At 35.9% G+C, this 22,500-nt stretch overlaps 1 protein-coding gene across 1 annotated transcript in view; it reads right to left on the minus strand.

Moving 5' to 3' along the window:
- Window positions 1–19,384, minus strand: part of LOC144961201 (uncharacterized) — a 49,594-nt gene extending 30,210 nt beyond the window's left edge. The window contains exons 1-5 of the mRNA XM_078894482.1: window positions 19,366–19,384; window positions 19,017–19,170; window positions 17,179–17,262; window positions 13,223–13,396; window positions 10,228–10,331 (exon numbers count right to left, since the gene is read on the minus strand). Coding sequence (XP_078750608.1) covers window positions 10,228–10,331; window positions 13,223–13,396; window positions 17,179–17,245 — 345 coding nt within the window. The 5' untranslated portion in view covers window positions 17,246–17,262; window positions 19,017–19,170; window positions 19,366–19,384. The remainder of the gene's footprint in view (window positions 1–10,227; window positions 10,332–13,222; window positions 13,397–17,178; window positions 17,263–19,016; window positions 19,171–19,365) is intronic.
- Window positions 19,385–22,500: the final 3,116 nt, after the last annotated feature.

The raw sequence follows: 22,500 nt of genomic DNA on the forward strand, positions 1-22,500 counted from the left end.
AGTACTCCCGCTAACATTGTCATACTTGCCAACCGGAAGGTTGACAAAAATCCCACGCGCTAAAATTGATAGCGTCTGTTTTTGACGGAATTTGACGAAATAAATTTGATTTTTCGATAAAATCATCACGATGTCTAATCAATCTCATGATACACACAAACCATCTTCATGTCAATTGTAAACACAATTTGGTGACGATTGGTCCAGTGGTTTCGGAGCCTTGGTGTTACAAAAAATCCAATTTGCCAAATAAATAATTAGATTATATGGAACATTATATGATCAAACAAAAACTAAACAAGACCTTGGTCGAACTCCCTGATCATAATATTCCAGAAATGAAGATAATCATCAGCTCTTCTATGAGCCTCAACATCTACAGACTTAGTGTTTAGACAGGAAGAAACAAGCATTTCAAAGCAATTTTAATCTGAGAACATCATATTAAAGACACTTGTAACATCAGCAAAGCCGCTATCATGCAATTAATTAAATTGTTAATATTGTAGAAAGAGCGTTTTAAAATTTAGGTAAATACCAAAGTGTCGCTAGCTGGAGACCATAAGCATGTTGAACAAAATGGATAAGAGTTTTTAAAATATGTAAACTGGGCTGTGTCGTGCTCAAATAAAGCTCTAGTCACCACCACCAAAAGCAAATATAACGTTATACAATACGTGAAGTTATAATTATCGTATTAATTTAATATCACCGCTCTCATTGTTTTTGTTCTTAGCTGAAGAAGAGTTTAAGCATGAAATCTTCCTTGCATGTATTTTGGTCTTAAACCTGGAAATGAACTCTACAAAATTGGCTGTCAATTTTCGACAAACCACAGACATGATTTTTAAAATAACTGAGTGCAGTACAAGGAAGGAAAGAGATAAGAGACAATATACTACTATTACTTGGATGCCTCCTAAAATCAAACATAACCTTATGTACATACTTAAAACCTAATTAACAACAGCGACCAATTTAATTCCTTCCTCACATCTTGATCGATGCTCCACAGAACTTCGAGCCACAAACCCTGCAGCCCATACATTGTGCATGAAAGCGTATTTAAACGTTTAACGTTTGGTGATTGTTTGTTGTGTGTCAAGGTGTCAAGACGTGTTTTTATCTGCTGTGGTGTTATTGTACATTCCTCTAGTAATTGTTGCTGTCTTGTATTGGAATCTCTATTAATCTATTCGTGACATTTCCCTTTATCTTTTGGACTATTATTCGGACTTTTTAAAGTAATAATTTCTAAAGAATCAGTATTTTTCACTGTCATCGTCACCGTCATCGTCGCTGTTCGCCTGTAAACCTTAGTTGTTATATTCTCTCATTTTATTGTGAATATTTCTCAGTAATCGGCTCCGTCATCATCGTTGTCCACCTGTCAACCGACCCTGTTATATTTCCGATCTACGTTCTGTGATTGACATTGTGACTGTGAAAACATTTAGCTGTTACCCTTTCAAGATTCTATTGTGAACTGTTTAAACGTCCTGTTATAATGTCGAGCGTAAATGAAGTGTGTTATCGTGATGCGAAGAGGATGAGACCAGGGAGTGACAGTAGCGAAGTTACGGAAGAGGTGAAAGAAGTGAGAAAGGATTTGTGCTTTTTAAGAGATGAGGTGATGGGATTGATAGAAAGGTTAAATGCAGTTCTAAAGGCGTTGGAAATCGTGACAAGTGAAGTCTCTCCTCTAGGTGCTGCTGTTAAAAAGGTGCTGGAGAAAATAGAAAAACAAGACGAGAGGATGGATAAGATTGAGGCGAACGTGAGAAGATAGAGTGAGGAAGTGGTTAGAATGAGGAGAAGGGAGGAGGATGAGGATGAGAAGTTAAAGCGGATGCAATGGAGGGTGATTGATCAGGAGGCGAGAGGGAGGAGGAACAACTTGCTTTTTTACGGTGTCAAGGAAGACAAAAATGAGGATTGTATAGGGTTGTTAAAACATTTTATAAAGAAGGAATTACATATAAATCAACCAGTTGATATACAAAGGGCCTACCGCATTGGGAGACCAAGGGCGAATTATGATCGACCACGGCCAATAATCGCTAACTTCTTGAATTACCAAGTTCGGGAATTAGTAAGAATGGAGAAGATCAATTTAAGAAAACCATACGGCATATCGGAAGATTTCCCTTACGAGATCAGGAAGGCCAGGGAGATGCTGGTTCCGGAGGTCGTGGACCTACGAAAAAAGGGAAAGCGGGCCTCCATCATATACCCAGCGAAACTCATCGTCGACGGGAAGATCGTCAAAGAAATCGATGTCGTCGGGAGAGCATAGGATGAGGTACCAGGAGCCCCCAGAAACAATGTATCCTTTTTATCCGTTTTATCTTTAAATGTAAATGGCAGTCTTGTTTCGAAGCTGGAGAATGATGATTTTATGAATGAGATAAATGTTTGTGATATGATTGTGTTAAGCGAGTGTTGGACGGATGAGTATAAGGTTTTGGTTTTAAATGGATATGAATGTGTAAGTAAGCATTGCAAGCGCAGGAAAAAAGCAAAAAGAGATAGTGGGGGGTTAGTATGCTTCTTTAAAAACAGTATTTGGAAAGGAATAAGTAAGTGTCATTGGGATTTTGAGGACGGTCTGATTTTTAAATTGTGTAAAAAATATTTTGGTTTACGGCAGGACATATACACTATCTGTGTTTATATGAAACCCGTCTCGTCATCTCGCAACACGCTCGACTCAGGAATAGGTACGAGATTTTAACTGACAAGATTGCCGAACTGAAATCGAAAGGTGACATTATCGTTATAGGTGATTTAAACTCAAGGACGGGCGGGCTATATGATATCTATGAAGAAAATATAAGTTTTGAAAAAGATAATAATATCACAACGATAGACGGCATCAGATGTATGGCAATGGAACACCTGTCAGTCAACAACATGCTTGTCAATCGTCCAAATGAAGATAAAGGAGTAAATGAGTGGGGGCAACGTCTTGTCAGAATGTGTAAAATGAGTGACACGGTAATCATCAATGGTAGGGCGGGGGAAGATAAAGGGGTGGGGCATGTGACTTTTTGTAACAGAAACGGTCAAAGTACTATTGACTATGCGGTGTGTTCATTGGGCATATTACCTTTAGTAAACAATTTTATTGTGAACGATTTTAATGCTTATTCCGACCATGCTTCCATTGTTTTGAAACTTACATGTCAAACTTCAAACCATTCACCAGATTTACATTCCAATACAACATACAAAAATAGAATGAAGTGGAGGGAGGAGAAAAGGGGGGAGTTTATTGCCAACATGCAACAAGTTGAATGTATGATAATTTGCTCGAAATTTTACAAATACTTGATAGCGACGGAGACGATGACGAGATTATTAATGTTAGTATCACAAAATTAAATGAATTAATTTTGGCTGCTGCCAAACCTCATCAAGTAGGAAAACTTAGTAACAGGGCCAAAACGAGGGGATGATATGACGGGGAGTGTCGGGAAATGGGGAAGATATTTACAAATTTGAAAAACATATTCAAGAAAACAAAAAATACATTGGATAAATATAAAATGTGCAAAGCAAGAAATGACTATCGGAAATGTTGCCGAACGAAACGGACAAGATTAAAGTTGCAGCAAGCAGATGACCTAATACAATTGTGCCGCAGTGACCCGAAGCAGTTTTGGAATAAAATCAAAAAGAGGGAGAAATTAGTCACGGGTGATTGTGATTTTACTACGCACTTCCGTACCATGAACAATATTCAATCCCCACTTGGCTCGGGTGAAAGTGAAGTGAGCAAATGGGGAAAAAGTCACGATGCCCATTATGATGAATGGTTAGACGGGGATATAAACATAAACGAGTTAGAGTATAGTATCAAAAGCTTGAAAAATAACAAAAGTGCGGGGTACGATTTAATTCTTAATGAATTTATAAAATATGGAGGTAGTGCTCTTCGTCAAGTTCTACTAAAGATTTTTAACAAAGTATTTAGCAGTGGTATCTTTCCCCAACAATGGGCAGTTGGTGAAATCATACCCATATACAAAAAGGGGGAAATTAATAATCCAGACAACTACCGAGGCATTACGCTGTTAAGTTGAATTGGTAAACTTTTCACTACAATATTAAATCGGAGATTATGTACTTGGGCAGAATTAAATAACGTCATTTCAGAAAATCAGTTTGGGTTTAGAAAACAAAGAGGAACAACTGACTGCATATTTATCTTACATGGTTTATTAGAATTATTTTAAAACAACTCTAAGCCCTTATATTGTGCTTTTATTGACTTAAAGCAAGTATTTGACAGTGCTAATAGAAGGGCTCTGTGGTTTAAGTTACACAAGAACATGGTCAGTTGTAAAGTCACAAACATTCTTCAAAATATGTACAGTAAAATAAAACTTTGCATCAAACAGTCAATTTTCAAATCTACTACGAACAAGTACGATGACCCTCATGATGAATGTTTCTTCACATCAACAAATGGGGTTCTTCAGGGAGAGTCTCTGTCTCCGTTTCTTTTCTCTGTGTTTATAAATGACATTAACGAAGCTTTTGAACAGCATAACGACATAGGTGTAAAGATTAACTCATTGCTGTTAACTGTCCTTTTATTTGCCGATGATATGGTTTTATTCAGTGAAACCAGAACTGGTTTACAACGAGGACTTAATTGTCTAAGTGATTACTGTTACAAATGGGGTTTGCGCGTTAACACAACAAAAACCAAATGCGTTGCCTTTAAAAGAGGTGGAAAGATCGGGATGATTGACAGTTGGTTTTATAGAGACAAATTATTAGAAACAGTAGGGCAATTCAAGTATCTGGGGTTTATGTTTGGTAGTAGTGGAAGATTTACGAAAGGAATACAGAACTTTGTAGACCTAGGTCGTAGAGCAATGTTTAACTTATATTCTCTGCTCCACCAATATCAGGAATTATCACCTTCCACCCAACTCCATATGTTTAATACTCTAATATCACCAATACTTAATTATTCGTGCGAAATATGGGGCTATTGTGAAGCGGTAAAAATGGAACAAATGCATTTAGGTTTCTTAAAATCCATACTGGGGGTAAGGAAATCTACACCGTCAGCTTCGTATATCATGAAATAAAAGTATTTCCATTGATCAACCAGAGATTAATAAGAGTAATTAACTACTGGTTTAAAATTTTAAAACTACAAGAAAACAATCCAGTCAAGATGATTTATAATAAATTATTAACACAGGCTACAGAGCATATCTCATGTACTAACTGGGTAACTTTGCTAAAAGGAATGTTGTGTAGTGTAAATATGGTTTTGGATACGTTTGGGTTAATCAATACGTTGAAAATGAGAATATGTTTTTACATACTTTCAGTCAACGCCTTAGCGATATTTTTTTACAAAAATGTAAAGAGGAGATGAGATCAACTAGCGATCATAGACTTTATAAACATTTGGACAATGACAATTCTGTACGCTATAAATTCGAGATTAATGTAAAAGTAATCCGATTCGCCATTACAAAAATTAGATTAGGTTCTCATAATTTTATGAGCGAAAGGGGGAGATGGCAGAGACCAAAAATTGATTTTCCTTCTAGGCTCTCTATAAATTGTAACTCGATTGAAGATGAGTACCACTTAATCTGTGAATGCAGACGGTATAACTATTTCAGAGGAAAATATTTACCTAAGTATTTAATTGAAAAGCCCAATATGTACAAGTTTATACAATTTATAAATAACTCCACAGGGACAGAATTTCGAAGATTTGGAATTCTTTGTCGAAAAGTTTTGATCGAATATGAAAAAAAATGTTAGTTAGGCACCTGGTATTACTGGAGAATTAAAATACATTTGATTTTTTTTTTTTTAATTCATTGTGGTATGCATTAATGTATAAGATTATGACATATATTATTTGAATATTTCGTCTATTAGCCATAATTGAATCCTTTGAATTAACTTTTTTCTCACTGTTTGTTGTACACATAGAATTAAACGAATGAGAATACGTACGAAGCCTAAAAAGTGTCCACCAATGAAAGCATTCAGCGCCATTTTGTTGTTGGCTGAGAATGAAGTAATTACCATTAATTCGGTATCTATGTCAACATAACGACACAAGAAAAACAACAAACAATATCAAAATCCACAATAAAATGTTTCAGAACTGTTGCGTATATTTATGGCACAACGAAGCTGTCAAAAAATGAAGTTAGAGAATGTGTGTAATCATGTATTATAATAACCTGTAATGTGTTTTCCAACCACCACATCATCTACTACTACAACCACCACCACAATATCATCACTAACACTACTACTACAACCACCAGCCCCACATCATTATCACTACCACTACTACTACACCACCAGCAGCACATCATCATCACTACCACTACCACAATCACCTGAACCACATCGTCATCACTACCACTACTACTGCAACCACCACCACCATATCATCATCATTACCACTACTACCACAACCACCACCACCACTACTACTACAACCACCACCACATCACTACCTCAACTACTACAACCACCACCACAATAGCATCACTACCACTACTACTACAACCACCACAACCACATCGTCATCACGACCACTACTACTACAACCACCACCATATCATTACCATTACCACTACTACTACAACCACCACTACCACCATATCATTACCATTACCACTACTACTGCAACCACCACTACCACCATATCATCACCATTACAACTACTACTACAACCACCACAACCACATCATCATCACTACCACTACTACTACAACCACCACCACATCATCATCACTATCACTACTACTACAACTACAACCACCACCACATTATCATCACTACCACTACTACTACTGCAACCACCACCACCATATCATCATCATTGAAATTTTTTTTTTTTTTAATTGAGCTTTATATAGTGCAATATCTACTAAATGTGCTCAAAGCGCTTTACAAGGGGTCCCTGGTCAACATTTAACATGTAGGACGGGACATGACGCCTGTTAGGCGATATTACAATTTTTCGGACAAAGACAACTCTGTTAACGGCCAGGTACTCATTTTACACCTGAGTACGGTGAGAGAATGTGAGTAAAGAGCCTTTTCCAAGCACTCAACTATGCGCCGAGCGCGAGGCTCGAACCCAGGACCTTCCGATCCGGAAGCGAGTGTCATACTACTAGACCACATAGCCGCATCATTACCACTACTACTACAAACACCACCACCACATCATCATCACGACCACTACTACTACAACCACCACCACCACCATATCATTACCATTACCACTACTACTACAACCACCACCACATCATCATCACTACCACTACTACTACAACTACAATCATCACCACCACCACATCATCATCACTATTACTACTACAACTACAACCACCACCAACAGCACATCACCTCACTAACACTCAGTTCTACAATCACTACCATTAGGTTTTATGAGCTTTGCTTCATTTGAAATAAGGAAACTTCGGAATTGTATTTGGCATTGTGTTTATATATCATAATATAATTCTAATCAGTTATCTATTTAGAACTAGATACTATACAATATGTATGCCAAATACCACCCCAATTCCCCTTTCTTGTGTGCGGGAATTCCTCTTTCGGCATTGAAATTGAGTGTGAGAGAGTCATCACTACACACATAAACAACAGAAACAATTTAAAAACAAGACTATGACACGCAACCACTCACACACGAGGCTATACTATTTATCCTTTTCTCTATATAGAATAGGACAAGACAAACAATAGCTTGACTCTCGCGACACTTCGCATTGATGTTTGTCGTCTCACGAGTTCAACTCTCGGTCGACCTGTCAATATTCCTTTTTGCCTCGGACGTAATCATTAATAGAATGTTGTGTGGTTTTGACCGTGAAGAAAACCTTAAGAAGTCACATTTATATCATTTTAGAGAGATCGTTTTGAATAATTTTGAGTTAAACGAGCGAGCAGCAACTTGTTTTCATGAACGGCCGATCAGCGCTTGTTTACTATAGTAACGCGATTCCCAGCCAACAACAAAATGGCGGATATTTTTCTCATCGAGGCCGCTGGTTGGTTAGCCAATAAGAGCACCGTACGGTTTCCATTGGGTAAATTCCTTGGTTGTACATGTGATTTCGTAGATCAGTGTGTGTGTGGGTGTATGTGTGTGTATGTATGTGTGTGTGTATATGTGTGTGTGTGTGTATTTGTGTGTGTGGGTGCATATGTGTGTAGGAAGGGCGTCTGTGATTGTCAGTCATTATAATCGAGCATGTCTTGAGCTTGACACGCATATGAGAAATATATTAAATAAATGTATATATGTACAATTCTTATTTTTCGCTACTTGTAATGTATGAGTATCTTGTGACATAAGATAATGATTGGTAATCAATGAAGATCATAGTCACTACCGTTGTTGTTGACATCATTAGTATTGTCTGTTGATGTTGATTTTCACTCTCACTGTTCATTGTTATTATTGCTATTTTTATTATGATAATGATAACGATGGTGGTAGTGATGGTGATGATGGTAGTAACGGTGGTGAAAGCGTTATTGATACTATTGATTCTGTTATTATTATTGTTATTGTTGCTATTATTAGCATTATTATTAGTGGTAATAGTGGTGGTGCTAGTGGAAGTGGTGGTAGTAGTGGTAGTAGTAGTAGTAGTAGTAGCAACGGTACTGGTAGTTGTAGTGGTAGTAGTGACAGTAGTAGTAAGAGTAGTAGTAGTAGTAGTAGTAGTAGTAGTAGTAGTAGTAGTAGTAGTAGTAGTAGTAGTAGTAGTAGTAGTGGTAGTGGTGGTGGTAGTAGCAGTAGCAGTAGTAGTGGCAGTAGTGGTGGTGGTAGAGGTAGTAGTAGTAGTAGTAGTAGTAGTAGTAGTAGTAGTAGTAGTAGTAGTAGTAGTAGTAGTAGTAGTAGTAGTAGTGGTGGTGGTGGTGTTAGAAGTAGTAGCAATAGTAGTAGTAGCAGCAGCAGTCGTGGCAGCGATAGCAGGGGGCGGGGGGGGGGGTAGTAGTAGTGGTAGTAGTAGTAGTAGTAGTAGTAGTAGTAGTAGTAGTAGTAGTAGTAGTAGTAGTAGTAGTAGTAGTAGTAATAGTAGTAGTCGTAGTAGAAGTAGTAATAGTCGTAGTAGAAGTAGTAATAGTCGTAGTAGTAGTGGTGGTAGTAGTGGTAGTAGTGGTGGTAGTGGTAGCAGTAGTGATGGCAGTAGTAGTTGTGGTAGTAGTTGTAGATGTAGTAGACGTAATAGTAGTGGTGGCTGTAGTGGTGTTAGTAGTAGTAGTAGTGGTGGTAGTAGTAGTAGTTGTACTGGTGGTAGCAGTTGTGGTAGTAGTTGTAGCGGCAATAATATTACTCTTGCTGTAAGAATATTTCATGGTTATATAAATCTTATGTAAACAAATCTCATTGTACAGTGTAAAAAATCATTGTCGTCATGTCATATCTTATGTTGATCCATAAAACGTGAATTATTTGAGTTGTACCAAGGTCTAAAAATCTATTAAATAACTAAACTATTAATTAAATCTTTAAAGGATTTTACATAAATATTACCACCATTATAATTATCATTATTTATATTATTATCATTATTATTATTATTATTATTATTATTATTATTATTATTATTATTATTATTATTATTATTATTATTATTATTATTATTATTATTGTCATTATTATTATTATTATTATTATTATTATTATTATTATTATTATTATTATTAATATTATCATTATTACTGTTATTATCATTATTATTTTCGTTGTTTGCCTTGCTTTATTATTGATTTTACTTATTTGATTTGTTGAAAAAATATATTCTTGTATGAGTTACATTGGCAATTGCCTAAAATAAACGTTTTTGAACTTGAATAAAAGAATGTATCAAAGTTAAAGGTAATAACTATGCGACGAACTAAAAATGAAATAAAAAAGATTTTATTTACATTATAGAGATGTAAATTTATTCATTGAGAAAATTTCTCGGCAGTCATTATGATTTTAATATTGTATTCGCTTTCCTAACAAGAAATGAAGTGAGTAGGAAAGTGCTAGAAGGCAATAGAGAATAAAAATTTCGCGCGGCGATGGGGGCTCGAACCCGCAACCTTACTGGTACGACAGATATTATCCACATAAGTGCCTGCTCCACTCACTTTTCTGAATCAATTCACTTTCCTCTAATTCTAGAATAAGTCACTTACCAATACATTTCCGTCTTTTGTCAACCACTGAACAGCGCCACCTCTGAATCTCCGAAGGCTTATCCATATCTCAGTACTAGAACTCAAGTGCGTCTCTATAAGTTCTGGTTGATTAAAATGTTGGGTTGAATAATTACTTAGAAATGTAATTGAATGGGTTAGTTCTATCCGTGTTCGTCCTGTCTTACCGCCTCAAGAAGCGACTGACGATATTGATGAGGCCAGTAATGTAGTAAGTCAAATTGATGAATAACTTGATATTTATTTCATGCCAGATGTTGTAAATGCTGAGTTACAGGGAAACATTCAAAATATCAAGAGCTTATCGATGATGTCTCGATTTGAAGGCACTATAATATAGAACTAGCCCTTTAAACATCTTTGGGGTATTTTGATGGATTGCTAAAGTCTTCAACTCACAATCATCGAATGGAGTAAAAAACGAGACACCAAAAAGTTAGTATTTGATGCAAATGGCACAGTGTCATAAACTGGTATACGTTTAGGGTAATGTTATTAGAAGGACTGAACCTGGGTGCATTGCAGGGGAAAACGGTCGGACAAAACTCAATTGGTTTTGTGGAATCTTGACAGATTCACTTGTCTGCTTCACTGCAATCTAGACTTCATACGTATTTTGATTTATTAGAAATTTAGAGAGCAATACACATTAAATAACGCAAAGGTTCCAGCATTGCAAGTCTTATACAATTATTGATGATCAGACCTCCTTTTTATTGTGAACTTGCTCTCGGCTGTCTCTCCAAAGACAGAATGCCGATAAAACTATTCATAAATAATATCTTGCTTTTAAAAAATAAAATTGAACTATCTAAATCAAACCTATTAGTAGGGGGAATTAGAGGTCCAAAGAACCATTGAATTGTGCAAATTAGGGTTGAAAGCATGAAAATTACATATGTTGTAGAATATGAAATATCCTGTAATTTATGCTATAGAACCACTCTGAGAGATCTGTATTAGTTGAGATACAAGCTTTTTAAGATTGGAAAATTTTTAATGGACGACAAAAAGATTTGTTCATTCCTATTGTGTAAACATTCAAAACAAGGCGACCCAAGGTTTATTTACGTCATCCTGGATTCCCATTGATGACTATTTTAGCGTCAAACCGGATGTTTCCTTTCGCTAAACTTTCGATTCACGAAGTATCCAAATTGTTTAATCGTTGATCTTATATGCACAATTCTATAATAATAGATTTTTGTTTATCTAATTTAGCAAGTATAATCAACTACACTAATATAGAAGGGCAGACGGACAGACAAACAAACTCGCAGAACACAGCTCGATTAAAAGTCGGCAACAGTGTTGACACAGACAGTGCTCCTTTTCCCTTCCCCCTTTTATTTTTTCTTTCTAAAAATACTGCAATAATCATTTTACGCGTTTTATAGCCTATTTTGGTCAGACTTGATAATAGTTGGGGATCAAGATAGCTCAGTTGGTAGAGCACTCGCTTCACACGCAAAGGGACCGGGATCGATCCCGGGTGCAGTTGAATTTATTTTCCTGTCTTCCCAGTCCACTCAGTAGTAATTAGGAAGTTGGGTCTGTTATATCTGGTGGAAAGTACTTTGCGATAGACTAGCGTCCTCTGAAAGGGGTATAAAGCAATTGCTTTTGTCCGTCTCACGCTATAGAAACCGGGTCCATGGACCGAATAGCTCTGAAGGACTACTATTTTTTTATGACAGTATGGAGCCGGCATACCAATATAATTAAAATGGTATTAGAACGCTATGCCTATCGTCATCATCATTATCATCATCATCATCATCATCATCATCATCATCATCAATCGTTACGAAGCAGTATTGTGTCAAGCTATTGACGTTAAGTTATTGACCGCATGTTGACAATGGGAGCATGTTTTAGCAGTACTGTTTTGTCCTTATGCAAACAAATTGCCTGCTCGTTCAGGTATAATTGAGTGCTCGGCTAAAATCACCCATGACTGTTCTATCTGTTACTGTCCAAAAATTACTCTGTACTGATGGCTTGTTTTGTATGAAATAGATCTTACATGTCTTGCTGGTGAACCATTGTGTAGTTAATGTAGTGTTTTAAAACTGTAGCATTACTTATGTATTCCATATGAAATTCTCTTAATTCATAATTGAATGTTGATGGGTCTTTAAAAGAAAGAAAGAAAGAAAGAAGAGAAAGAAAGAAAGAGAGAGAGAGAGAGAGAGAGAGAGAGAGAGAGAGAGAGAGAGAGAGAGAGAGAGAAGATTACATATGACTAAAAAGGTAATGCGTTTGCATGTTTTCAGGTACAATTACAATTGCAAAAAGAACTTCTCGCAGGTACTGATGGGACAAGTATTTATATGTCAACTAGATAACACCACGCTAACGTCTCATGCTTCAACCACCCAGGAATATACACGCTACAATTCCTACTACATTTTGTTTAAGTTTTCAACGTTCCTTTTGCTGACGAGGGTTTTTTTCCCCGAAACGTCCATTGTCTGTACTGTTCCCACCCGAATCTCTATTTGTTATCTACTGTAAATTGTCCACAATATATTTAAATTATTGAACGCATATTGTATTCTCGTTGTTATTTTCCTAGGATAAGTAATGCTATGTAGGGAAAAATGAAAGTGCTAAAAACGTACTGTTATAATAAATTGTGAGAGTGGTTCTATAGCAGGTGTCATTTATATGGGTCTTAGCTACCTGTATGCCAATTTTCATGCTTTCAATGCCAGTGCGCTCGGTTTTAGCCCAATTTCCCCTAATACAATGAATATGAAGAAAATATATGTATTTATGTAGTTATTTCCCTCGTTTAATATAGTTGTAATAGGGAAAATTTAAGGCATTAAACCAAAACGTTATGATTGATTGCCAGAATGGTTCTATGGCAGATGGGTTTTAGTGGGTCTTGGTAACCTGTATGAAATTTTTATTGCTTTCAACCGAATTTGCACAGTTTTAACCTAATTCTCCCTACTATAACTCTTACGGTCGAAAAAATTCAACTTCTGCTCAGTCTGGATCATAATAAGACTCGCATTCCTTTCCACACATTTCTCGTGAGCCTTTTCCAGGGACTTGGTGGCGCTGTCACTAATGTAGAGGCAGCTGTTTTCCTCCAAATATGTGATCCATCCAGCTGGACAGGCTTCAAAATTTAGACCTAAAAGTAAAAGGATTTTTTTTTAATTACACTAATTATTTATGTTGATTAACATTATCAATCTACTTAATGATGGTGACCTCTAGCATTCTAAAGTTAAAAGAGAAAGGCAATCAAAATTCATTAAAGGCAATATGAAAAAAGAGGTTTTATTAGCGAACATTGATGGGTAAAAAATCAGAGGTAGACAGTGGACATGCAATACCACAGGTCTCAAGACGGGAGAAATAAATGAGACAAGCATAGGCTTTCTGAGACAATTAGGGCACCGGGAGTATTGATGCTTTGTGATCATTTAAAATGAGCTCACAACATCCGCCAGCTGATTATAACGTATAAACGCACAAAAGTATATATGTAACCTTAAACGTGTATAGGTTGATTAATACAATTTAGTGAGAACGATTCAAAAAATGGCTGGCTAAAAACAATAACAAAGAGATTAGTGACGTCAATTTCGTTCCTTCTATAGGCCGCCATTTTAGTGATTATTTATCACGAAATTATTTCAAGCAGACTATAACCGCTCAAGATTAGGCCAGTTTATTTCAAAATAGATGTGTGTGTGTGTGTGTGTGTATATATATATATATATATATATATATATATATATATATATATATATATATATATATATATATATATCTTTTCTTTAAAAAATATAGCATTGTGGAGAACATTGTGCTGATTTGAGTCAATAAAAAAATTGATACGACGCCCAACTCTACTGAAAGATTTGAAAATTAGAAATGTATTTTTTACAGATAGATAAACAGATAACTTGATTTCCTTTTATAATTTAACGTCAGTTTGAAAGTTCGTTGAGTCAAACAGATAATATCATAAAATATGTACCGACGACACTTGGCTCTCAAAATCAACTAATTTTGACACTGTAAAAAGTTGTCAATTTGCGTCATCTATTTATGACATCAAGTATTATTATTACTTCCGTTGTTTTGTTGATTTAGCGGTGATCAGTTTTGTAATGTCGTAGTAAGTTCTAATCGCGTGTATGTTTGTGTGTGTGTGTGTGTGTGTGTGTGTGTTTTGTGTGTGTGTTGTGTGTGGTGTATACATGCGTGTGTGTGTTGGCATTTTTCAGCAAATCGTGGCATTCATAGTGATATTATTCACTTGATCATATGAAGGTATTTCAGTCGCCAATTTGATTCTTTTTTTACTATTAGGGTTAGTTCGAGAGGAGGTCATAAGTGTTATTAAAGGCGCTAGGGTGTTTGTTTTTCCATAAGTTAAGTAAAGGAGAGACATTCCGAAAGTTCCTACATCCCCAGTGTTCTTTAAATTTGTATTTTCACCGTTGATATTTTGTCAGGCATTTATTTATTCAGTTTGTCATTATATAGAAGTATTTTAAAAACTCTAGAACAAACCTTGATAGATTTGTGAAAGTTTAAAATTTCCTAATTTGACCATTGTTTTGATTTTCGGCCGCCATTGTGATTTGTTAAGTAATGAAAGGTAGTGCAAAGCAGTCCGAGAGTTGTCTTTTACTATTAGGGTTAGCTCGAGAGGTGAGTCATAAGTGTTATTAAAGGTGCTAGGGTGTTTGTTTTTCTGCCCTCATTAAATGATGGTGAGTACAGTATCGAATGAAAATAGTTCTTTCCCCCTCGAAATTGCGGGCTTTTTACTAGTATATATATATATATATATATATATATATATATATATATATATATATATATATATATATTGTATGTTATTGTGTGTGTGTGTGTGATAAAGGGAGTCGGTTGTTTGTTTTGTATATACTGTATTCGATGGATTCTTGTATGCTCTTGGGAGAAACCAAAATTCTTATAGAATCCGAGCTTACTGAAATCCCATCCTTATGGGAGGTAACCAATGCATTCCTTGTTTCTTAAGTATTATTTCCTGCATTACTTCCCTTATCAACAATATCGCTTGATGTGGAGTATGGACTCATTTTTCTTGCATTAGGCCCATATAGTCTTTCTTTGTTTAACAGCATCTTTCTCAGTAAAAAAAGTGACAGCCAATATACCATAAACATGGACATAGTCAAACAGCAACACCGATTTCACATTTAGTGTTGAGAATTTTTATTTTTTGCTTTCCTTTGTATTTTTCTCTAGAAGACAAGAATCTTTTCAACATTGCTCTTGCATTACTTATCCTGGCTGTAGTGTATTATATATATAATATATATATATATATATATATATATATATATATATATATATATATATATATATATATGTATATATATATGTATACTAATAAAAAGCCCGCAATTTCACGAGGAAAGAACTATTTTCATTCGATATTGTACCCACCATCATTTAATGAGGGCAGATTGATAACAACGTTGAATGTGGAACTTGGTAATCCTCTGTAGATTTTTCTGTGTGGCCCAACATGAAGTGTAAGCCACTATAGCCTCTGACCCGTGACACAGCAACATACAGTTGTCCGTGTGTGAAAACAGGTTGTGGTAAGAAAATCAACCGCGAAAATAAACCCGAAGTAGCAGACTTGAGCAGAGTTGAAAGACGATCCTGTGGAGGCTTTCCGAAAGCTCCTACAAAGGGAAACAACTCAAATAACCCCGAACTAACCCCAAGAAAAAATAAAACCTCGTACCTTTAACTAACCCTAATAGTAATAGGAAAAACAAACACCCTAGCACCTTTGCTAAGACTTATGGCTAACCCTAATTTTTAAAAATCCTCTGATCTCGAGCTAACCCTAATAGAAAAAAACCCTCGGACTGCTTTGCAACACTTTTCAATACTTAACAAATCAAAATGGCGGCCGAGAATCAAAACAATAGTCAAATTAGGAAATTTTAAACTTTTACAAATCTATCTAGGTTTGTTCTAGAGCTTTAAAAATGCTTCTATATGATGACAAATTGAATAAATAAACGCCTGACAAAAGATCAACGGTGAAAATACAAATTTTAAGAATACTGGGGATGTAGGAGCTTTCGGAATGTCTCCCCGATCCTGAGATCGAGAACTTACCTTACAGTACAGTAGTACAGTACTCTGGTGATCATGTTTTGATTGTTGATAGGTAAAATTGAGAGGTTGCCCATAATTCAAAACTAAGTAATATACATTGATCTAACTTACATGAAAGAAAATGGGTGTCTTGACCACTTTAATCCTGAGGTCAAATGAAAATCTGAAGCAGACGCGAACAGTATCAAGTATTCCATCATAATAATATGTCTATTTTGGTTTGTTCGGGCTAGAAGCTAGACAGATACAATGGGTACGATCTATATTACATTTCCATGTGCTCGAGGTCATTGGTAACATTGCAAAGTGTGCTCAAAATGATCTACCGAGTGAAAAGTGTTCACATTTAAAGAATAACCAACGTTACAATTGCTCATTTTGCTCAGCATGATATATATATATATATATATATATATATATATATATGTGTGTGTGTGTATGTGTGTGTATGTGTGTGTGTGTGTGTTTATATACATAAGTATGTGTGTGTATGTGTGTGAAAGTATATTAAAATTACATATTATAATAAAAAAATATTGAGGCTATTATATCAAGAGGAATGGATATGCCCTATATTTTGAATGGTGCATGGTATATTTTATTGATATCGATACAATAAAAGTTAAGATGATTCGATTATCAGACCTGAAAATATGTGTCGTCGGTCCATACACATTTTTATCTTGTGACACAATCAATAAAACATATTTCCGAGTGATGAAAGAGATTGTAGAAAATGATGAAATGCAATATAAAATAAGATTGACTTACCCATCGCCCCTGTGATGATGATACCAAGGGCCACAATGAAACCACAATATATGGAGGGTGCTGGCATTGTTGTTATAATAATCACTATAAACTGAGCGGGAGAAAAAAGAAATAAAACAAAACATGAACAATTTTAGTCTCTGCCGCATATCAAAACATATCGATATGTAATTCATTCTGAATGTCATATTTGTATGTTCATGTTCTTCCTCCTGTCTATGGCCACATGCTGAATATTTTCTTTTTATTTATTTATCTTGTGTACCCAGTTTAAGAATCAAAAACTTCCCATGTTGTGTTTTGAGAGTATTTGCTATTCCTCGTGCGAACCAAACAGTAACAATTTTTTCGATATTTTGGATAAAACGGTGGAAAAGTACTTTCCAATCGATTAATTCTATAACTAGCAACCATGTTACTGTTGGCCGATCAAGTGTTTTAGAAAAAACAAAAACAACAAACAAATGCCAACTTGGTCTCCTCTATGCATTCTTCATGTGCTCAAGCGATTTAGAGATCTGCTGGGATCAATTTTATGTACAGTTCTAAAACCTATTTTTCCCCATTTTTTTAAAGATTAGAGAGCGTCCTCTGCATATGCTCACGCTATCTATTTCGGTATGATCGTACTTTTAAGTGCAAGGTAACTAATTCATTTGGTAAAGAGACTCACATTCAAAGAATAATTCGAATTTGATTGAGAAAACAGCCATGTTTAATTAATGGCTCATTAATTTGTGAAATTGGCTCTAAATAAAAGGGTTTTAAAACTGAGATGGGAACTGAGCTAAATTGGGAAAAAAATTTAATCTGAACCAGGAAATAGCGCTTCACAACGCTCTATCCACTCTTGGACACCATTTTTATTTCTACAGAGCACGTTACTTGTTATGCACCTTTTTTGTAGAAACATCCTACACTATCCGCCACGTCGTATAGCCAAGTAAACATTTACACTTGAGTCGAGTCGGTAAACTTTGTAATGCGCCTTATCCAAGGATACAACGCTGATGTCAGAGTTTTGTGATCATAGTCAACCGTTCTGACTACGTTTTTCGACTCTTCTCTTTTGTTAAAATACAAGACTAGTTCTTTACTTTAACCCTCTCCATTTTCAGAATTTTCCCCAAAACGTCACACTCACCCAAAACAAACACAGACATTTCTTACCCAAAAATAAAAGCAACAAGCCCATTCTATACGTAATATTGTTCGAAAATATGAACTCTATTACAGAATGTCAAGTTTTTTATAACTATAGCAAAAAGAAATGAAATCTGGATGATAAAAGTGACGGTTGCATCGTAACAAATGTGACGATTTTCCAATAGGTGATAAGGAGAGGGTTAAACCATTCGACTTTGTGTGCTATAGTTTATTCACAATACCTGGGCGTGAAAGGACACGATCAACGTCTATACCATCGAATAAGAAAATAAGGGCATCACACTATCTAACATTATTTTTAGAAGAATGGTGGAGAAGAGGTCCGATAAAAATCAAGTATTCTGTGCATGGCTAAGGACGCGGGGTGACGGAAAAAATAGAAGTGTAACATTTGCGAAAGTAGCTGTTTGTTCAAAAAAGGACGCCTGACAGGCGACGTAAACTGTTAAACGCAGATTTGGGTTTATCTTACATACAAAGGGAAACAATTGAGGCTTTATGACCCTGGTAGATTGTGGAAATATGCTATGGACATACGCATTTAACTCGTTTATGTTGTAAATTTAATTCCTTTCATTCAATATTATTCAGTATTAGATTAAAGTTGAACAGCTAGTAACAACGAATTGAAAATGAATCAAGTAACGTTATACACAGTGAAATTTGCTCACCGCAAGATAAAGCAAGTTGCTGGATTATTAACGTAAGTTGTATGATATCTCCTTGAACAGAAAGAACCAAAAATGCTTCAAACTTCAAGCCAGACCAACTACAAATGGTCTCAATCACGATGTTGTCGGTTTTTAAACAGTTAACTCTTGAACTCTGGAGAAACACGTATTTAAAAATTTGTCCAGAAAACTCGCTCTTCAAATATCGATTTATGTGACCCTCATCTTGGCAAAAACACTCAAAATGGGGACCTCGCGAGTTCCCAGGTTTAAGAGTTTTTGCTAAGATGCTGGTCATTTAAATCGATCGATATCTGAAGGACGGGTTTTCTGGTCAAATTTTAAATACGTGTTTTTCCAGACTACTGAACGGCAGTTAACTGCTTAAAGCGCGCCTTTTTCATATAGGTATTTCAATTTGGATGTGATAAGAGGTTCCTGGAATCGGACAAGTTTCTGTTCCACTCAACATAAGTTTCGGTTTCAATAAACCGTGGGAATGAAGAACCAACGCTGGAAATAACATAAAAATGTCCTGACTCATGGCATTAATGTCAGATTAAATTTTTTTAAGTTAAAAAAAAATTGCTCGATGTTGAAATACATGGATCTTTATTTATTCGTACGCGAAGGCAATGTACTCTTGCAAACCAGAAAATACGAAAGAGACAAACAAAATTCTCACGCAGTTTTTATCTCAAAATATCTCCACTTACAAATTATTAACTTAGGTTTTGTTTACATAATAGACTAGTCAAGTTTAAAATGATTATCTGCCTAGAGCCCTCCCCCCCCCCCCCCACCCCCCACCCCCCTCCCCGAATTAAAAAAAAAAATAGGTAACACAAGCGAAAGGAAGGTTTTTTAAAACAACTTGTTATTCTTTTCGTGTGTTTACTTGGAGATATAATATTTTTTTTGCATACATTTCCTGAGTCAGATTGAGTAATATTAGGTCTAGACTGTTTATTATGTTTTTCATTTAATTCAATGTGATGTCCAAAAGCATTATAAACGACTTCCGTTAAATCAGATACACTCGAGTGGAAAAGTGGAAAGTCCGAGATAAGTTTTACAAAATAAAATTAATATAATCGCACGCACACACACAAACACACACGCACACACGCACACACACACACACACACACACACACTATCAAACAACTAGACACAACAAACGAATTCTCTTCCAAGCAAAAATCCCTGTTTAGGGCGAAAGCATGGGAAAAAGTGTTTGAACAAATCGAAACTAAACGTTACATTAGGTAAAGGCATTAGCAGATGTATCTACAAGGGAATACAAGAGACACCGATTGTAGTAAGGTAAAGTAGTCCTTCAGAGCCAGTAGGCATCCCGGTTTCTATAGCGTGAAATGGATAATAGCAATTGCTTGCTTCCCGTCCGATAGACGCTACTCTATCGCAAAGTACTTTCCGTCAGACCTAACAGACCCAGCTACCCAATCACTGCGGGGTGGACGGGGTCGAATTGATCCCAAGTTTACGACTGTATAGAAAGAACGAAAATGACGTCACTCAGCTCTTTGTTATTGTTTTTAACCAGATATTTTTACGAGTAGTTCTCATTAAATTGTATTAATCAGGTTAAGATGAGGGTCGTTTAAATGAGTCGATGTTTGAAGGACGAGTTTTCTGGCCAAATTTTTGAATACGGCAGTTAACGGGTTAAAAAGTTTGAGACCCCTAAAGTCTACGGTGGAGATAAGGTTGTTATTTTATGACATTATTAACATAACTGAAAAAGGACGCGATGGAAAGAGATTTTTTTTTAACGTGAGCTTTTACATAGTGCAATATCCACTTAATGTGCTCAAAGCGCTTTACAAGAGGTCCCTAAGCAACAGCAACATTTAACATGTAGAACGAGACATGACGCCTATTACTATTAGGCGATAATACAAATTTTTTTTACCGACAGAGACAACGCTGCTAACGGCCAGGTACTCATTTTACACCTGAGTATGGTGAGAGAATGTGAGTAAAGAGCCTTTTCCAAAGATTCAACTATGCGCCGAGCGAGGCTCGAACTCAGAACCTTCCGATCCGGAAGAGAGTGTCATACCACATAGCCGCACAGACCACATAATCACACAAAGACGATATCAATCGACAGAAAATGCAATTACAATTTCCAAGCAGTTACGAAGAAACTGAAACAAAACAGCCTTGACCAACAACTTTCTAGAACGCTTAGAGAATACAGTGGACTACAGCCACTTCTGCTTAAAGTCAACATTTCCTGATGACCCGAAATTTTCTGTTCTTTATCTTCGTGCGTTCCATTGACAATGGATACAATCAACCCGAACTTAAAATCAACTAATCTTTCTGGTCTGGAGGTATTGGCTTTATTGATGCTTTGCGATTAGGTAAAATACTCAACACATCCGCCAGCGTACCAATACACAAAACTATGTGTAACCTTTAACGTTTACAGTCTGGTTTATATAATCTATTTAGTGAGATCTAATCATTAAAAGGGCTGTCTAAAAGCAATAACAAAGATCTGAGTGACGTCAATTGTGTTCTTTCTATCAGGATTCCACAGTAATCTGTGACCCATCCCCTCGAAACGGTAGTATGTCGTCGTGATATTGATGCCCAAAATTGAAATGATGATAAACAATTTAAAAATTGGTTGACATTCATGTGTTGCATTCAGGACGATGCGTATAATTGCGGCTATGTGGTCTAGTGATGTGACACTCGCCTTCGGATCGGAAGGTTCAGAGCTCGAGTCTCTCTCTTGGTGGCGCATAGTTAAGTCCTTGGAAAAAGTCTCTTTACTTGAATTCTCTCACCGTGCTCAGGTGTAAAATGAGCAACTGGTCGTAAACAGCGCTGCATTACGAAAAAAAATTGTACTATTGCCTAACAGGCGTCATGTCTCGTCCTACATGTTAAGTGTTACTATTGACCAGGGGCCCATTGTAAAGCGTTTTCAGCGCCTTTAGTGCATATTGCGCTATATAAAAGCTCAAGTTATAAATGTGGGGAAACAATGATATTTCTGATTATTATACCTCTAATGTTAGATTCATTTTTCAATTCTCAGCACACTTTTCACACGGACAACACAACGATTTGACGTGAAAGGTCAAATGTTACGACATTTAGAAAATTGAAAAAGCACATAGGGAAAAGTATCAATCTGTGTTTTAAAAATAAGAAGAAACAAAAACAACAACAAAACAAGTACAGCAAGTACGGAGAAACTGAAACCTCGATTAAAACTTTAGGAGCGCCAAAAAGATAATACCATGGAAAGAAAAAAACAAAATAAAATAAATACTATTTTATTATCAACAGACATTCATTTTGACAGCAGACCAAGAGATAAAATAGAAACTGAAATATTTATGTACGTAATGATGAAGGCAAATGAAAGAAATGACTTAAACAAGTGAAGATAAAGCAAATGAAACGAAAATACATAGAAGAAAAATTTAATTTTTGTAGCT

Source organism: Berghia stephanieae, chromosome 1 (assembly GCF_034508935.2).
Source record: "Berghia stephanieae isolate SIO BIC M18660-M18661 chromosome 1, UCSD_Bste_1.3, whole genome shotgun sequence".
NCBI classification, from domain to species: Eukaryota; Metazoa; Mollusca; class Gastropoda; order Nudibranchia; family Aeolidiidae; genus Berghia; species Berghia stephanieae.